This window comes from Pipistrellus hanaki (assembly GCF_964339955.1).
Source record: "Pipistrellus hanaki genome assembly, chromosome: 5".
NCBI lineage: Eukaryota > Metazoa > Chordata > Mammalia > Chiroptera > Vespertilionidae > Pipistrellus > Pipistrellus hanaki.
The window spans coordinates 50,738,655-50,755,418 of record NC_140507.1 but is presented as its reverse complement, the minus strand read 5'-3'; the positions used below and the strand labels follow the sequence as shown (position 1 = coordinate 50,755,418).

The following is a 16,764-nucleotide window of genomic DNA, read 5'->3' as shown; positions in this document are numbered from 1 at the left end:
CTTTTGACTGTCATTAAGGATCTAATTATACTACCCAGTGGCTCTTTTTTCATTCCTCATCTCCTTTGATCTCTACATCATTGGACATTGATGATCAACCCCTCCATTAAGAAATTCTTTTTCTGCTTGGCTTTCTTACCCACTGTTTTTCTGATTAGCTTTTTACTTTTTATGGTTCTCTTTGTAGTTTCATTTCTCATTTTTTATTTCTTTAAAAAAATTTTAAAATATATATTTTATTGATTACAAGAGGAAGGGAGAGGGAGAGAGAGAGATAAAAATATCAATGATGAGAGAGAATCATTGATTGGCTGCCTCTTGCATGCTCCCTCATGGGGATTGAGCCTGCAACCCAGGTATGTGCCCTTGACTGGAATCAAACCAGGGATCTTTCAGTCCACAGATCGACACTCTATCCACTGAGCCAAACCAGCTAAGGCTCATTTCTTATTTCTTTTACCAAAAGTATGTGTTTTTGTTAGAATACCTTCTTGGTACTCTTAAATTTTTGCATTACTTAGATAATTTAGCATTATCTAAAAATGTGAAAAAGATCCTTAGGTGATGGAAGACAATACATATTTTTAAATTAAATTTTTTTTCTTTATTGATTAAGGTATTACATATGTGTCCTTATCCCCACATTGCCTCCCAGCCTCATGTCCTCACCTCCCTGGTGTCTGTGTCCATTGGTTACGCTTATATGCATACATATAAGTCCTTGGGTTGATCTCTCCCCCTTATCCCATCACTCCCCGACCTTCCCTCTGAGGTTTATTTTTAATGGGCACTTTTTCTAGTTCCTGACTTTAGTAGAGATGCTTTGGTGTTTCCACAATAATTATGATACAGTCTTTGAGCTAAAGTAGGGATAGTATATCCGTTTATGAAATATTCACTTAGTTCTGTTTGTTGAGTTATTTTCTTTCTAATTAATAATTTCGTTCAATTTTTTCATCTTTTAATGAAATAGAGTTTATGTGTGTGTATGTGTGTGTGTATGTATGTATGCATGTATGTATATATCTATATATATATAAAAGCTAAGAGACCATAACGATGGAATAACCAGTTGCTATGGTGCTCACTGCAGTGGTCAACTGGCCCGATTGGCCCCCCTCAACCTCTCCTGGTCCCCCCCCCTGGCTGGCCTGCTCCCAATAGCCTCCCCCCACTTAATTGGGGGCAGGGCCAGCCAACCTTCCACATCCCCCTGCCAGCCCAGCCCCAATGGTCCCTCATCCAGGTGTGCTGTCTGAACCCCACCCATGCATGAATTTGTGCACTGGTCCTCTAATTATATATATATATATACACACACATATTTTATTGCTTTCAGAAAAGAAGGGAGTGGTATAGAAATACCAATAATGAGTGAGAATTATTGATTGGCTTCTTCCTGCATGCCCCACCCGGGGTCCAGCCCACAACCTGGGCATGTGCCTTGACCAGGAATCAAACCATGACCTCCTGGGTCATAGGTTGACACTCAACCACTGAGCTATGCCATCCGGGCAATTAATTGACTGAAAAAAAGTATTTATTGAATTTAGAGAGAGATGAAGTGAGAGAGACAAGAGAGTGAGAGAGAGAGAGAGAGTAAAGAGAGAGAGAGATATCACTTGGTTGTTCCACTTATGATGTGCCCTAAGAGAGAGAGAAGAGAGAGAGAGAGAGAGAGAGATATCACTTGGTTGTTCCACTTATGATGTGCCCTAAGAGAGAGAGAGAGAGAGAGAGATCACTCTGAGACAAGACTCTCAGATGACCTGTGTGACATAGAAGCATTCTTTGGAAATTGTCAGAGATTACTTTTGTCTTTTTTGTCTTTTTAGGCTTAATTTGCTCTAGAACCTACTTGGCCATCTCTCTGGTGATTCAGGGTATCTGTAGAGCTCTCCTTCAACACTATATTTCAAACGAATCAGTATTTTCCTGTCAGCCATTTTCACTTTACAACTTTGGCACCTGTACATAGGAATTGTGAAATATGAGGGTGTGAATGATATTAGCCTTGCTCTCTAACAACACCTCTTTGCTCTTGATGATCTTTCTTAATTCTTCCCTTGCCTCCCTTTTGAGTCTCATCCTTCTCTTGCTTTCTTGGCTGCAGTCTCCATTTGAATTGATGACAGAATCAAGCAAGGTAAGCAACCTCTATAAAAACTTAAGTGTCTTCATTGTCTATGCTATAGTTGTATATTTTTTTCTGTAATGATCAAATGCAGTCCTTCTTTGGCACTTTCTTCTTTCACTTTCACCAGAAGTCATTTCATATTATCGTTTCTTTTTGCCAGTAAGATAGTATCATCTGCATATCTTAAGTTACTGATATTTCTTCCACCAGTTTTCACTCTTCCTTCCTGAGTCCAGCCCATTTTTTTATATGTTAAGTTTTTTGGTACAAATTAAATAAAATGCACCCTTTTCTGACACCTTACCCTGTGGGAAATTATTCTGTCCTGATAGTGCCTTCCTGTCCACAATACAGGTTATGCATCAGGACAACCAAGTGCTGAGGCCCTCCCATTTCTTTCCGTGGGACTCATAGCTTCTCATGATTGACACAGTCAAAGGTTTTACTGTGATCTGTAAAACATAGATTAACCCTTTTTGAAATTATTATTATTATTATTTTTTAATCTTCACCCATGGATAATTTTTCATTGGTTTTTAAGGAGAGTGGGAGAGAGAGGGAAAGATGGAGAGAGAAACATCAATGTGAGAGAAACACATTGATTGGTTGCCTCCTGCACGAGCCCCAACCAGGGCTTGGGAAGGGGAGGAGCTTGCAACCAAGGTACATGCCCTTGCCCGTAATCGAACCTGGAACCCTTTGGTCCACAGGCCAATGCTCTGTCCGCTGAGTCAAACCGGCTAGAGCTTGACATTATTTGAAGTCTCAGTGCCCAAGCAATGTTTACAGTTAAGTCTCAAGTGCCTCTCTTCCTTTTCTGAATCCGGCTTGAACAGCTGACATTTACTGCTTTTCATGTAATAGAGAAGCTTTTTGTTGCCTCACCTTGAGCATCGCTTTTCTTGCCATTTCCCTCCATTGTCTCACCTTAAAACCAGGGTGATAACGGTACCTCCTACAGTAATTTTCTGAAGAATAAATGGGATTTGACAAAGTGCCTGCTACTCTAACTGCATATTAAGTGTTCAATAATGCATCTATTATTGTTTCTATAAAATAGAGAGCATTCGTTTTTTTCTGTTCTAAGTAATCTCTGACAATTTCCAAAGAATGCTTCTATGTCACACAGGTCATCTGGGACTCTTGTCTCTGCCACAGGGCTTACATAGACCACTGCATGTCAGAGCTCAGGAAGCTACTTCTTGCAAGTGGCTTTTCAGCAATGGTAGAAGGTAATCACAAAGGAAAATAAAACTCAGTACTGGATGTGGCATCTCCTGGAATTTATAGGTTGTGATTCTGATGGGAGGATTTTGCTTGACCCTTTCTTGACCTCTTTCTCTGTTGCTTTGGTACTTTTGCCATGTTGCAGGGGCTAGTTCATCTCACTTCTTTGACCACTTTTATTCTTGCTATAGCCCAGGTCCACCTGTCTCCAGTTTTAGAAAAGAAGATTGGTTCTTTCTTAGTCCAAGCTTTGCCTTTTTCAGATTCATTGACAATGGAGCCATCAAATTAGTGAAGGGAAATTCTCATCCCAAACTACCATATATGTGCTGGTATATGCTCTTCACCTGGGTAATGCAATGATAATGCTTTTCGGTATATTTCCAATGTCTGCTGTATTCATTCTGGAATGCACTGTTTTTAGTGATTCTTCCAGAATGTGTTACAACTCATCTCACTTTCTATTATAGCTTCTTGATTATGGCCAGATTAAAAGCTGTGCTCAGCCCTAGCTGGTTTGGCTCAGTGTTAAGTGTTTTTCATAAATCTTTGAGGAACATTTTTTTTTAATGAAGGAAATGGGTAAAAATATTTTAGGCACCCAAAGAAAATATAAACAAGCACATATCAGAATATTTAAAAAGAAAGGCTCTAGTAATCACATATGTCTTATTCTGTTACTGTTATCTGTGCTTTTTAAAAAGGTTTTTATTTGAGTTCTCTTTGTTTTTTATTTTTGCCTGCTATGCTATTTTTATTTTTAATCTTAAAAGAGCTTTTGTTATTGGTGAACAGTTATTTAATCTTTAATTCTTCTGTGTAACCCTCTCTGATTCTAAATAGTTCTTTCTGACTTCTCCCAAGTACACATTATATTTCTATTTTTGCAGTATCTTATATTGTAATTATTTTTATTCCTGTCTTTCTACACTGAGTGATGGAAGAAATGGACTGTTTGCTGTGTAGTTTAACTTCTTGACTAAGCCTACCATAAATGTAGGTGTTACTACTATATGTGTGACACTGGCTAGTTTCATGTCTATTCTTACCTGATACTTCTGAAAAGCTTATTATGTCTGATATATTATGTAGGCACATGTTTTTGAAGAAATCAGCTTGTATTATTTACCTGAGGATTTTATGGTGTGTTTATTGTTAATAAGTAACTAATGAAATAGTAAAAACATAATATTATGTATGTATTTGACACACAAGTAGAAATATAGCCTTCTTAGAGTTGTCTGGCTTTTATAATTATCTAAAAACATTTTAGGACATTTTAAGGCATTTTAAAATAGTTTACAGTAAAAAATTAGAACCTATTCTTCAAATTATTTAAAAATATTGTTTAAAGACTGCAGTTTATAAAGATAAACCACCCAACACATTGCATCCATCCATTAAAACAGTAAGAAATGGAAGAGATACTTTGATAAGTGTTCTGCCTGTTTTAACCTTGAATGCTATTATCGGGTGGGATGATGCTATATCTGTTTCATTGGCTTCGGCTTTTTCATGCTGAGAGAAATCAATACTTTGAGTCGTTGGATGACACAGAAATCACTTCAGAATTAAAGGTGGCTGTCACACAATGTCATTGGTTGACTTTCGTTGCTATAGAGGTTTTTAAGCTTTCATTTTTCTAAGTCTGCTTTTCAAGAGTCTTTGTAAGATTTCTGTGGATAACTCTTTTTTCCTTCAAATTTGACTGTAAGTCTTAGTTTAAAGGATCAAGTGCAAAAACCTCCAAAAGTGAAATATTTAAAAGTTGTTTAATTTTCTGCCCCTTAGGTGATTTCCCTTTTAAATGCTTTCCAGTGAGACAAGTAATTTGTAGTGTGGCTTTCAGACAAATTGGGAAGTAAGGTAGTACACTTAAGTGTTTATTATAAAGTATGTTTAGTTAACTAACTCTGTTTGTAGCCATGAGAAAGAAAGAAGGTAGAAATATATCTCCTGAGATGGAATGATGTGTAGTTTGATTCCATTTACTCTACAAAGGAACTGCATTTTACTTTATTAACAGCGGACATCCACCACCTCCATTCTCTTAATTTCTGTAGAAAATTATTGGCTAACCTGAGAGGAGGTAGAAAAGAGCACGTTATTTTATAATGAGTGTTCCAAAATCTATACATACACTTTGAAAAATTATAAAGGCAGTGTTTATTGAAATACATTTCATTTTCAGAATTGAGCTATCAGCAGCTTAAGCGTATACTTATTTTGGGACATACCCTATATAATTGCTTAATGATTTTTTAAAAAAACCTTTATTGTTGAAAATATTACATATGTCCCCTTTCTCCCCCATTGACTCCCTTCAGTCCCCTCTGCCCCCCTACCCTGCCTCAGGTCTTCAACACCTATTGTCTGTGTTCATGTGCTATGCTTTGGTTGATCTCTTTCCACCCACAACCTCAGAGGGATGATGTTGTAATTTTAGTTCAACATCATGGTCATGAAATTTATTCAGGCTGCTACATTTTCCAATTTTTAAAATTTTTTATTTTTCATTTAAAATATAATTTTATTGGTTTTAGAGAGGAGGGGAGAGGGAGAGAGAGATTGAAATATCAATGATGAGAGAGAATCATTGATCTGCTGCCTCCTGCACACCCCCTAACTGGGGATTGAGCTGGCAACCCAGGCATGTGTCCTTAACCTGAAATCAACCTGGGACCCTTCAATGCTCACACTGTCTATTGAGCCTAACCAGCTATAGCACATTTTCCTATTTTATTTTCAGTGCTGTATACTTTACCATTACATGAGTAGACCATAAGCTTTTCATAATTTCTTCTATTGATAGGTAATTAGATTGTTTTTTGTTTTTAACTATTATGAATAATTCTGCTTTGGCTATTTTATAAGCCTTTTGGTATACATGCTCATGCCTTTTGGTAGGGTGGAATTACTTGACGTAAAGTATTTATGTTTTTATTTTTATAGATATTGCTTCACTGTTTTTGCAAAAGTGAAGCAATGTTCCCATTAATTCACATTTTCATACAAATTGATAAGTGATTTTTATTTTAGCATTTTATTAGTTCTGTAGTAGTACCTCATTGTGCTTTTATTTTTTATTTTATTTACATACTAGGGGCCCGATGCATGAAATTTGTGCTGGGGGGGTATCCCTCAGCCCACCCTGAGCCTTCCTGCAATCCAGAACCACTGGCTCCCTAACTGCTCACCTGCCTGCCTGGATAATGGCTCTAACTGCTCTCCCTTGCTGGCCTGATCCCTTTAACTGCCTATCTGCTCTCTCCTCCTTGCTTGATTGCCCTAACTCCTTATCTGCTCTCCCCTCCTGGCCTGATCACCCTAACTGCCTATCTGCTCTCCCCTCCTGGCCTGATCACCCTACCTGCCTGTCTGCTCTCCCTTCTTCTCTATGCCCTTTGGACCCCTAGCTCAGGTGTGCTGAGAGCTCTCCACCAGGGCCCCACTCCCATCCTGATTGGTCGTTATATGATGGCATCCCAGCCAATTTGCATATTCCTCTGTTATTAGTATAGATTAAGCTATACATTATTTCTCCTGTTTGTGATTTCTATCATCTCAGAGAATTCCTTTGTAATTATTTGTGATAACTTCTTCCACACATCCTGTACCTAGACCCAACCCAAGGCAACTGCCTATCTGATTTCTGTTGTTATAATTTCACGTAATATACACTTTCACATAAGTGGAATTATATAGTAGGTACTCTAATGTCTGGATTCTTTTGGTTAGCATTAAAGTTTTTGATATTCATCCACATTGTGTGTGTATCACTCAATTGTCTCTTTATTGCTGAGTTGTAATACTTTGTTTATTTCCTTGTCTATAGGTGGATTTTGGGTCATTTCCAGTGTTTGGCTTTATGACTAAAAGAACTAGGGGCATTTTCATATAATATATTTTGTGTAAATATGTTCTTTTGAGGAAATATCTAGGAGTGAAAATGCTAGGTGCTATTGTAACTATATAGAGGGTGCCCCCCAAAATGTACACTTTTCAGTAGATTCTATAACATTTTGAAAATAAAATGTATTTTAATAAACATCATCTTGACAGTTATTCAAAGTGTGTATACATTTTTGGGGACATCCTGTATTTAAACTTATAAGAAACTGCCAAATAATTTTCTAAAGTAGTTATGGATTTTATACTCCAGCCAGCTAGGTGGATATGACAGTTCCATTTGCTCTATATCCTTGCCAATGTTTGGCATTGTTGATCTTTTTAATTACAGCCCTTTTAGTGGATAAATAGTGATGGCTTATTGTGGTTTTTATTTCAGTTTTTTTTTTCTTGTGTACTTATTAGTCATTTGTATACTCTTTATGAAGTGTGTTCAAATCCTTTGCCCTTTTTTGGTTCCATATAAATTTTTGGAGTATTTGTTCTATATCTGTGAAATATGCTGTTGGTATTTTAATAGGGATTACATTGAATCTGTAGATTGCTTTCGGTAATATGGACATTTAAATGATGTTAGCCTACCAACCCATGAAATGGTATATTCTTCCATTTGTTTATATCTTACTCTATCTTACACATTTTTTCTTTAACTGTTGCTTTAGTCAATTCCCACAAATATTTCTAACTTTGTTTGTGGTTTCATCTTTGACCCATAAGTTATTTCAATATGAATTATTTATTTTCCAATTAAATATTTGGAACTTTTCATATATTTTTTCACACTATCTATTCAGATAAAGAATCAAAAGGGACAGACCTTGACCTAGACAGGTGGCTCAATTACATGGATTGTCTTCCTATAAGGTTTCAGGTTTGATTCCTGATCAGGGTACATGCATACCTAGGTTGCTGGTTTGATCCCTGGTCAAGGTGTGAATGGGAGGTAACAGATTGATGTTTCCTTCTCACAGTGATGTTTCACTCTGCCTCCCTTCTTCTCTCCCTCCCTCTCTCTAAAATCAATTGAACCCACCCCCCCAAAAACATATCCTCAGGTGAGAATATTAAAATAATCAAAAGGACCTTTAGACTTATATATCTTTTAATCTAATTTTCTCTGCTCTATTAGTTTTTCCTTCAAATTACCATCTTAATTTTTTTAATCCTTACCAAAAGATATGTTCTTATTTATTTAGAGAGAGAGACAGACAGACTTTGATGGTTGCCTCCTGAATGCATCCAGACCCAGAATCAAACCTGCAACTTTTCTAATGTACTGGATGATGCCCTAACCAACTGAGCCACCTGGCCATGACTCAAATTGATATTAGTAGGTGATATGGGAGTGAATAATATTGCCAAGATAAATTTCACAAAGCCTTGAGAAAGTGCCATAGTTTCATAATCTATATGAATAAAAGGGTAGTGTGCTAATTAGACTGGATAGACCAGATGTCTTATGCAATGGCTGGTAGGACCGGGGAGGGCTGGCAGCCGCAGTGGCTGCGAGGGTCAGCAGTGGCAGCAACAGCAGGATGATGGGGGTAGCGCCTTCCCCTGATCATCCAGTTGCCTTCCGCAATGGGAAGCCAGAGGCAGCAGCAACAGTGGGGTGATGGGATGGTGCCTTCCCCTGATCAGCCTGGTCACCTTCCACAGCGAGAGGCCAGGCTGTAGATTAGGACATCCCCTGAGGGCTCCCAGACTGTGAGACGGGGCAGGTTGGGCGAGGGGTTATCCCCCATTCCCCGTGCACGAATTTCCGTGCACCAGGCCTCTAGTAGGGAATAATAAAGAAAAAAGTTTGACCACCAAGAAGGATGATAAGCAAGCTAATAGGAGGAAACTGGAGGAATCTGCTCAATTTGACGTTCACTTATTTCTGAAAATGCCAACTACAGATAGTAAAGTTAGGTGGAGATGTAGCATCTGGAAGGAAAGACTACATGTGATGTTACCTTTATTTCTTCATTTACATTTAAAGAGCCAGAATAAAGTTACAAATGGCCAGTCTAAATTGTTTCTCCCTTTGGTTATTTAAAAAAAAATATTTTCTCTGTAAGTAAATGAAATTCTTTTAAGAAGTGGGTTTATTTATGTTATTTTAAATTTATTAATGCTTTGGTAATAAATCTTAGATTTCTTTAGCAATAATCAAATATATTTGAATTGTTAGTTCCCAAGATGCTTGTTTCATTTTTTTATTTTAGATTCAGATATTTTTGCATTCATTGTTGTGATGTCATATTACCTAGTTTATGTGTTTCTTAAAACAGAAAAGTTGACATAAAATAAAACTGAATGAAAGTATTAGATCTGCCCTTGGTTTTATTGATAGATGGTACATTTTGGTAGAGTTTCTTAGAATACCTCCAGTTAATCTTTAAACACACGCACACACACACACAAATATATAACCCACCAATAAGTAACATAGATTTGATCTTGAAGCAGATATTTATGATCTGTATGTACTGGACTTTGATATGTCACACATAGAATATTACTGGTTTTTAATAAGGATGTGCTCAAATTACATTTTATAGATATTTTTAAAAATAGATACAAGTTCATTATATCTTTACAAAACATTCGTGTTTGGTTTCCTTTTATCATGTTTTAAGGTCAGATGTGACTCTAATGTTCCACAATGAGACAGAGATTGATAATCAGGAAAGAATAGCCCCTTAATGTGATTTATATCTATAGATTTTATGTCAGATATGAAAAGTTGCTGTTTAAATTGTAAAGGAGGATCCATTAAAGAACACTTTAAACCATTTTACTATTTAGCTTACCTTGGACTCTTTTTTAGGATTATGCCCTTTCCAGAAAAAAACTTTTACAGCTTATCAAATGCTTATAAAATGTTACTTGGCAAAGTTAAACTATTTTAATATGAATAAAAAGGTAGAAATAATAGGCTATTAAATAATGCACTTCTTTGTGATTTTAGTACCATTTAATATGAAGTCATATGGTATTTCAGGGGAGTATATAAGCCAGTGATTTTCTATTTTCCATCAATAATTTAAATTTTCTCTTATGTTAGACAAAGGCAGATTATTGATATAGTAGAGAATGTTGTAGGTATAAAAATTCTGCAAATGTTTACCCTTTTGTCCTACTTGTTTCAGTATATTGTTGGGATAGATTTGATATAACCTCTAAAGTGCTGCCTAGTTCTGGAGTAAATCTCTGAAAGTATCACACAGCAGTTGACATTTTTATCCCATTGAGTAACTCACTATCTTCACTTAAACTACTGTTTCTTTGTTTCGTTCTACCCCTACCTTTTAAGTGTTTCTTAATCATTTTATTTGATCAAATCATATTTTTGACAAGCTGAACTATATCCTCTGGTTTGTTTGGCTCAGTCGTTAATATAGCATGTGACAATTGCCTTTAATCTCTTATAAATTAATCTAATTTCTAACATGATTTATTTTTTCCACATGAAGGTTTAAATAAAAGAACTAGTTTCTCTTATCAGTGTACAAAAACTAAGCTCCCAGAGGTCCCAAATCTCCTGATTGTCCAATTTTTAGAGCCATTATAATCCTCTCATTTTACAGATGAGGACAGTTTGACAAAAGAGCTCGAGTTAGTTGCCCAAGTCTGACAGGAGATATTACCAAGGATGATACTTTAAGCAGATTTTTATTTTTCTTCTCTCTCTCTTTCTCTCTCTCTCTTCCCCCCCCCCTCTCTCTCTCTCTCACACACACACACACACACACTACATATTCATATATATATATATAGTACTCTGTTTCTTAGTGGCAGTTTTCAATCCTCATTATGTATTTCAGAATTTTTTTTTTTTACTTGTGTTTTATAATTGGATCAAACTGTCCTGTTTTTTCCCTTCCTGAAAGTTTTCTGCTTTGCCTTTGCTTTAAGGTTCTCTTTATTCCAATCCCAAAATGAGTTCTCACAATCTTCCTTTTTCTTTCTTCATAGCATTTTGAATATTTCTCATTAGTTTTTGCAAGTCTTCCTGTTAAAACGCATTTGTAGCTTCAGTGATTTAATGTGAATGATATACTTTTATTACCACTTCCCTCCTCCCAATCTAGACAGAATGGGAATTCTCCAGGGCAGAGGCTATCAAGATAATCCAACCTTTGATCTCCATAGCCAAGTGTTTTGCACAGACTAAGACATTACTTGATCTTTTTTGCATGTACATAAACACCATGTCTGTTGGGTTGCTTTTGTGTTAGGAATACAAAACCTAGTTCATACTGCTACAATGACTGAATGGGATATTAGAGGTTCTCATAAAAAGAGTCATAGAATGCCAAAAGATAGGCCGGTCTATGATCCAGAGGTTCATAGGTCCATTCGTAATAAGCTCTGTATTTCTATAATGCTCCTGGCTCTGATCCCTTTGGGTTTGGCTCCATTCTCAGGCTAGCTTTCCTCATAGTGCAGAGAAAGCTTTCAGAACTTCTGGAATTATGGGCTTCCTCTTTTACACCCTAAGAGGAAGGAAGGAAATACCAATAAAAATCCTGACCTTTTCATGTAATGCACCGGTTAGATCAAGCTCCCTTCCCTGAGCCAATGTTTCAGTGTGGGAGGGATTTTACTCGCATTAGTTTAGGAAAAGTAGGGCCCTCTTGTTGCTAGGGCAGTGCTGGGGTTAGTTAAGTGGCAACAATCTATGTAGGCATAACTGGTATACCGTAGCAAAGGCAGGTAGCACAATGTATATCACTTACATAAGTCTGTTATATTTATTCCAATATCACATTTTTGTTACCTACCATAGGTTGTGTGTACATGTGTATGTGAGCTTGTAATTTGGCAGGGTGGATTTCAATAGACCATATGAGTAGCAGCAAGAATCAAGTATACCTTAATCTTTGCTTTTCTGTTTTAAGCAATTAACTAACTAGGTGGTGTAGCATTAACATGATACCAGGAGTATCTGAATTCCAGAAGAAAAGAAATAGACATCTTGAAAACTGGTGATTGAGAATATTAAAATTTTTTGGCAAAACTGATTATGTCTTAAGACAGCACTTTACAAACCAATAATATATGAATCTCCTGGGGATCTTATTAAAATCCAGATTCTAATTTAGTAGGTGTGGAATGGGACCTATAATTCTGCATTTTCCCTGAGTTTCTAGGTGACTCTAGTGCTGCTGGTCCATTTTGCAAAGCTAGGGTTTAAAAGGCCTTACTGGTTTTTGTTGTTGTTTGTTTGTTTTTCATTTTTTTCACAGTGTTAAGAACTAGCTGTTCACTATTGGAAGCCGCCCATAGTTTCTTTTCTGGACCTCTGCTGAGGCCTTATACCTGGTCTCTCTTTCTTTTATCCCTTCTCTACATGGCATCTGTAGTGATCATTTTAATATATAAATCGCAACACTTCATTGCTTAAAAACTTCTACTAGTATCACATTATATTAGAATCAAACTGAACTCCTTAGCACAACTGCACAGTACCAAATAATGCAGCTGCCTAACTCATGTTGTTCTTTCTCTTACTCACTTTGCTTGGAGTGCTTTGTAATACTGCTTATAATGTGTGGCCTTGCATCTTCCCTTGACTAGCTGCTTTTATATTTCAGGTTTCTGTTAAAATATTGACCACTTCTGAGTGTATTTTATAAATAGATTCAGAGAATAATTTATTGGGGTATTGTACGGATAATATATCACTAAATCTTAGTTAATTCAGTCAATGAGGGATATAAAAGTAACTAAATGTTTGGTTGGTTCAGTTCATATTGAAGATTATTTCATGATGCATTTTAAAGCTTTTTTCCATATTTTTTATAGGATTAATAGATGTTTCCTTTTTTTCTGTTCAAGTCACTCTGTGCACAGTATTCTGCAGACAAGCGAGAAGATGAGAAGATGTGTGATCATTTGATAAGAGCAGCTAAATATCGAGACCATGTGACAGCAATTCAACTAATCCAGAAAATTATCAACATTCTCACAGACAAGCATGGAGCCTGGGGAAATTCTGCAGTGAGGTAAAGTGATACCTTTAGGATTTGGCCCCTGATATTATGTAGGAGGCGTAGTTTAGATAAATGGCTTTGGATATGAACAGGGCCAGATGAAGAACTGAGTAATTTAATTTTGTATTTTACCATCTATGAATTTGAAGCAAAGGGGAAAGAGAAAACCAGTATGGGTGCAGCTATAGATCTTTGCAGATATTTCATTTTCCTCAACTACTTCTAAAAAATTATTTACTCATATATTTATTCATTTTGAAGTGAACTGTTAAGGAAAGACGTTAAGTGATTTTATTAGAATTTATATAATTACAATATTTTATTTTAAGTAATATTTCCTATTTTATACTTTCGAATTTTTAACACATACATTTGAAAACATAGTATGTGTTGTTTTCTTTTCTTTTTTAAAAAAAAATATATTTTATTGATTTTTTACAGAGAGGAAGGGAGAGAGATAGAGAGCTAGAAACATCGATGAGAGAGTAACATCGACCAGCTGCCTCCTGCACACCCCCCACTGGGGATGTGCCCGCAACCAAGGTACATGCCCTTGACCGGAATCGAATCCGGGACCCTTCAGTCCACAGACCAACGCTCTACCACTGAGCCAAACCGGTTTCGGCTGTGTTGTTTTCTTGATTGAGTTGCAAGTTGTAAGGATATTATGATAAAAATGATTAAAATTTTATTCACTGTATGTACTTTCTTTTAAGATTACCAAATCGAACATGCTATTTTTTTCTGACTATAGAAACAAAATATTAAATTACCTTCTAGAACTACAAAACTTAGACAAATTGAGAAATTTAGTCGGATTAAAACATTTGATGCTACAAATCTTAGAAATATGCTTTGACTTATTTAAGTAATGTTAATGAAGAAGTTCTATTATTTGCCATTAGAGATATTTTTGAATATATTTTATTGATTTTATACAGAGAGGAAGGGAGAGAGATAGGGAATTAGAAACATTGATGAGAGATAGACATCGATCAGCTGCCTCTTGCACACCCCCTACTGGGGATATGCCTGCAACCAAGGTACATGCCCTGACCGGAATCGAACCTGGGACCTTTCAGTCCCCAAGCCAACGCTCTATCCATTGAGCCAAACCGGTCTTGGCTAGAGATATTTTTGAATTCCTCATTTCTGTACAACTTTTGCTAGAAGACGACAAAAAATGAAAATAGTCAATTGCTTACATATTATATAGGTGTAACTGGTTTTCACTTGTATTTTAAACATCTAATGTGTCTTGCAGACTTTGAAGTCTAGCTTTAGAAATTTTCCAGTGAATGGAAAATAATTTAAAATTTTAAAAGCTGAACTTGAAACTATTTGAGTTGAAAGCCACTTGTTCTATATATTTTAAAATTAAATTTATTTGGGAAATATTGGTTAATGACATTATATAAATTTTAGGTATACAATTTTATGTAATATATCATTTGTATATTTCATTGTATGCTCACCACCCAAAGTCTAGTCTCTTTCTGTTACCATGTATTTGACTCCCTTTGCCCTTTTTAATCCTTACACCCCCCTTTCCCTCTGGTAACTACCATACTGCTGTCCATGTCTATGAGTTTGTTTTGTTTTGTTTTATTTGTTTGTTGCTTTTTGTTTATTTCACTTAGCACAATACTCTCAATATTCATTCATATTGTCACAAATGGCAATGTGTGTTTCATCATTTTTATGGCTGAATAATATTCCATTTTATATATATGTACCTCATTTTCTTTTTCTTTTTTTTTTTTTTTTTTTTTTACTTTTATAATGTTTTTATTTATCTTCAGAGTGTACCTCATTTTCTTTATCTAATTATAGGTTGAAGGATACTTAGGTTGTGCCATGTCTTGGCTGTAATAAATAGTGCTGCAGTGAACATAGGGGATGTTTTTGTTTTTAGTGCAAATATGTAAAACGAAAATATAGAGTAGATAGAACTCCTGATGTTTATTATGTAGAGTACTTAAATAAAATTAATTACATTTTTGGGCATGTCGTTTTTGGTGTTCAAAAAAATGAATGCAGGTCAAGGACTTGTGGCAATAAAACTGAATGGATAAAGGCAGGAACCAGGTTTGTTTGTTTTAGTCCTACTGCTGTTGAAGTCATCTGCAAGAGTAGCCATGGAAATGACATGAATTACTGGGTCAGAGCTCTCTGGTGCCTTAGCTTGCAACATCTAAGGGTTTGTGTTTGGGGCTGGGAAGTTGTATTGAGAATTTTAGTTTCAGGATACTTTAATGTTTCAGATTTGATGTAGTCACTGAATAAATTAGGATATTACTTTGCCATGCACCAATTGGGAACTAATACATATTTGTTTAATCATTTAAAAAGCATTTTTAAACCTAAAATTAATTTTATAATTTTAAAATTAAAAACTTATAGGTAACTTACAATGAGTGTTTCACTTATCCCAAGTGTGTCCTTGTTATGACATCAAAATTCTTTCTCATGATAGCTATACCTTTCTATAGCATAAGTATATCTGTGCTACCAACCTGAAAGCATTGTTTCTCTGAATAATTTTGGTATAGTGAAGTATCTTGGAGAACTAAATGGACTGTGAAATGTATATATGTAGAGATAATTACTGTTTCTATATCAAAGTTGTTCATAGGCATCAACTCTATTATTCTATACAACTGAAGTAAATTCTGAAATTTTAAAGTTGCCAAAAATCCACAAAACAAAACATTTTACTTTTCCCTCCCAAATGAAAACAGTTGTCAGGGTACTAGCTTTTAAATGTCTGTATTTTTAATTAAGAGCAACAACAAAGATCTCAGCGAAAGGAAAATTAATATTAGTGAATCGATATTTTTTCTCTCTCTCTCAATCTCATAACTTACTTAGATTTTATTAGGAACAATATTGTAGCAAAAAAAGCTCATTGCCATATGCTAGTATTTTCTTTTGTCAGTATATTTAGTCCTGTGTGACATTCAACTGTTACTTATTTCGAACTCCTGGTTGCTTCTTAATGCCTTTAATACAATTATCTTAAAATTGTCCTTTTCAATATTAATTCCATTAAAGTGAATTTGTAGATATTGATGCTCTTTTTTTTTTTTTTTTTTTTTTTTTTTGGCGGCGGGGTGGGGTTAGCTATGGAGGAAAATATGGTTGATAAAATGCATGCTGGCTCACCATTCTTTGACAGTGGTTAACTCTTCTATGATTTCCCTTGTATGAGGCTTGCATAATCAGCTTGTAAATTATGGACATGGTTGTAATAAATGAGACTAACGCAGTGTACTTTGTTCTTCACTTAGCATAATTCTAGAAAACATAAATGGCATTAGAGAGTCATACTGTAGCTGTAATGCATTTAACTATTTCAAGCCTGTTAAAAGAAATATGCACAATGAGCAAAATTCTCGTAAGGAGGATTAAATTATTTTAAGAATAATTTCTTTGTGTTTTATCCAAAGAATGATAGTAGTTTTGTGTGTTTTTTTTTTTTCATATAAATTCAATCATATTAGAATA

General features: G+C 35.5%; 1 protein-coding gene across 5 annotated transcripts in view; it reads left to right on the top strand.

Moving 5' to 3' along the window:
- Positions 1-16,764, top strand: part of LRBA (LPS responsive beige-like anchor protein) — a 514,593-nt gene that overhangs the window by 201,990 nt on the left and 295,839 nt on the right. For all 5 annotated transcript variants that reach the window (XM_084884876.1, XM_084884872.1, XM_084884875.1 and 2 more), the window contains one exon: positions 13,103-13,269. In XM_084884876.1, coding sequence (XP_084741002.1) covers positions 13,103-13,269 — 167 coding nt within the window. The remainder of the gene's footprint in view (positions 1-13,102; positions 13,270-16,764) is intronic.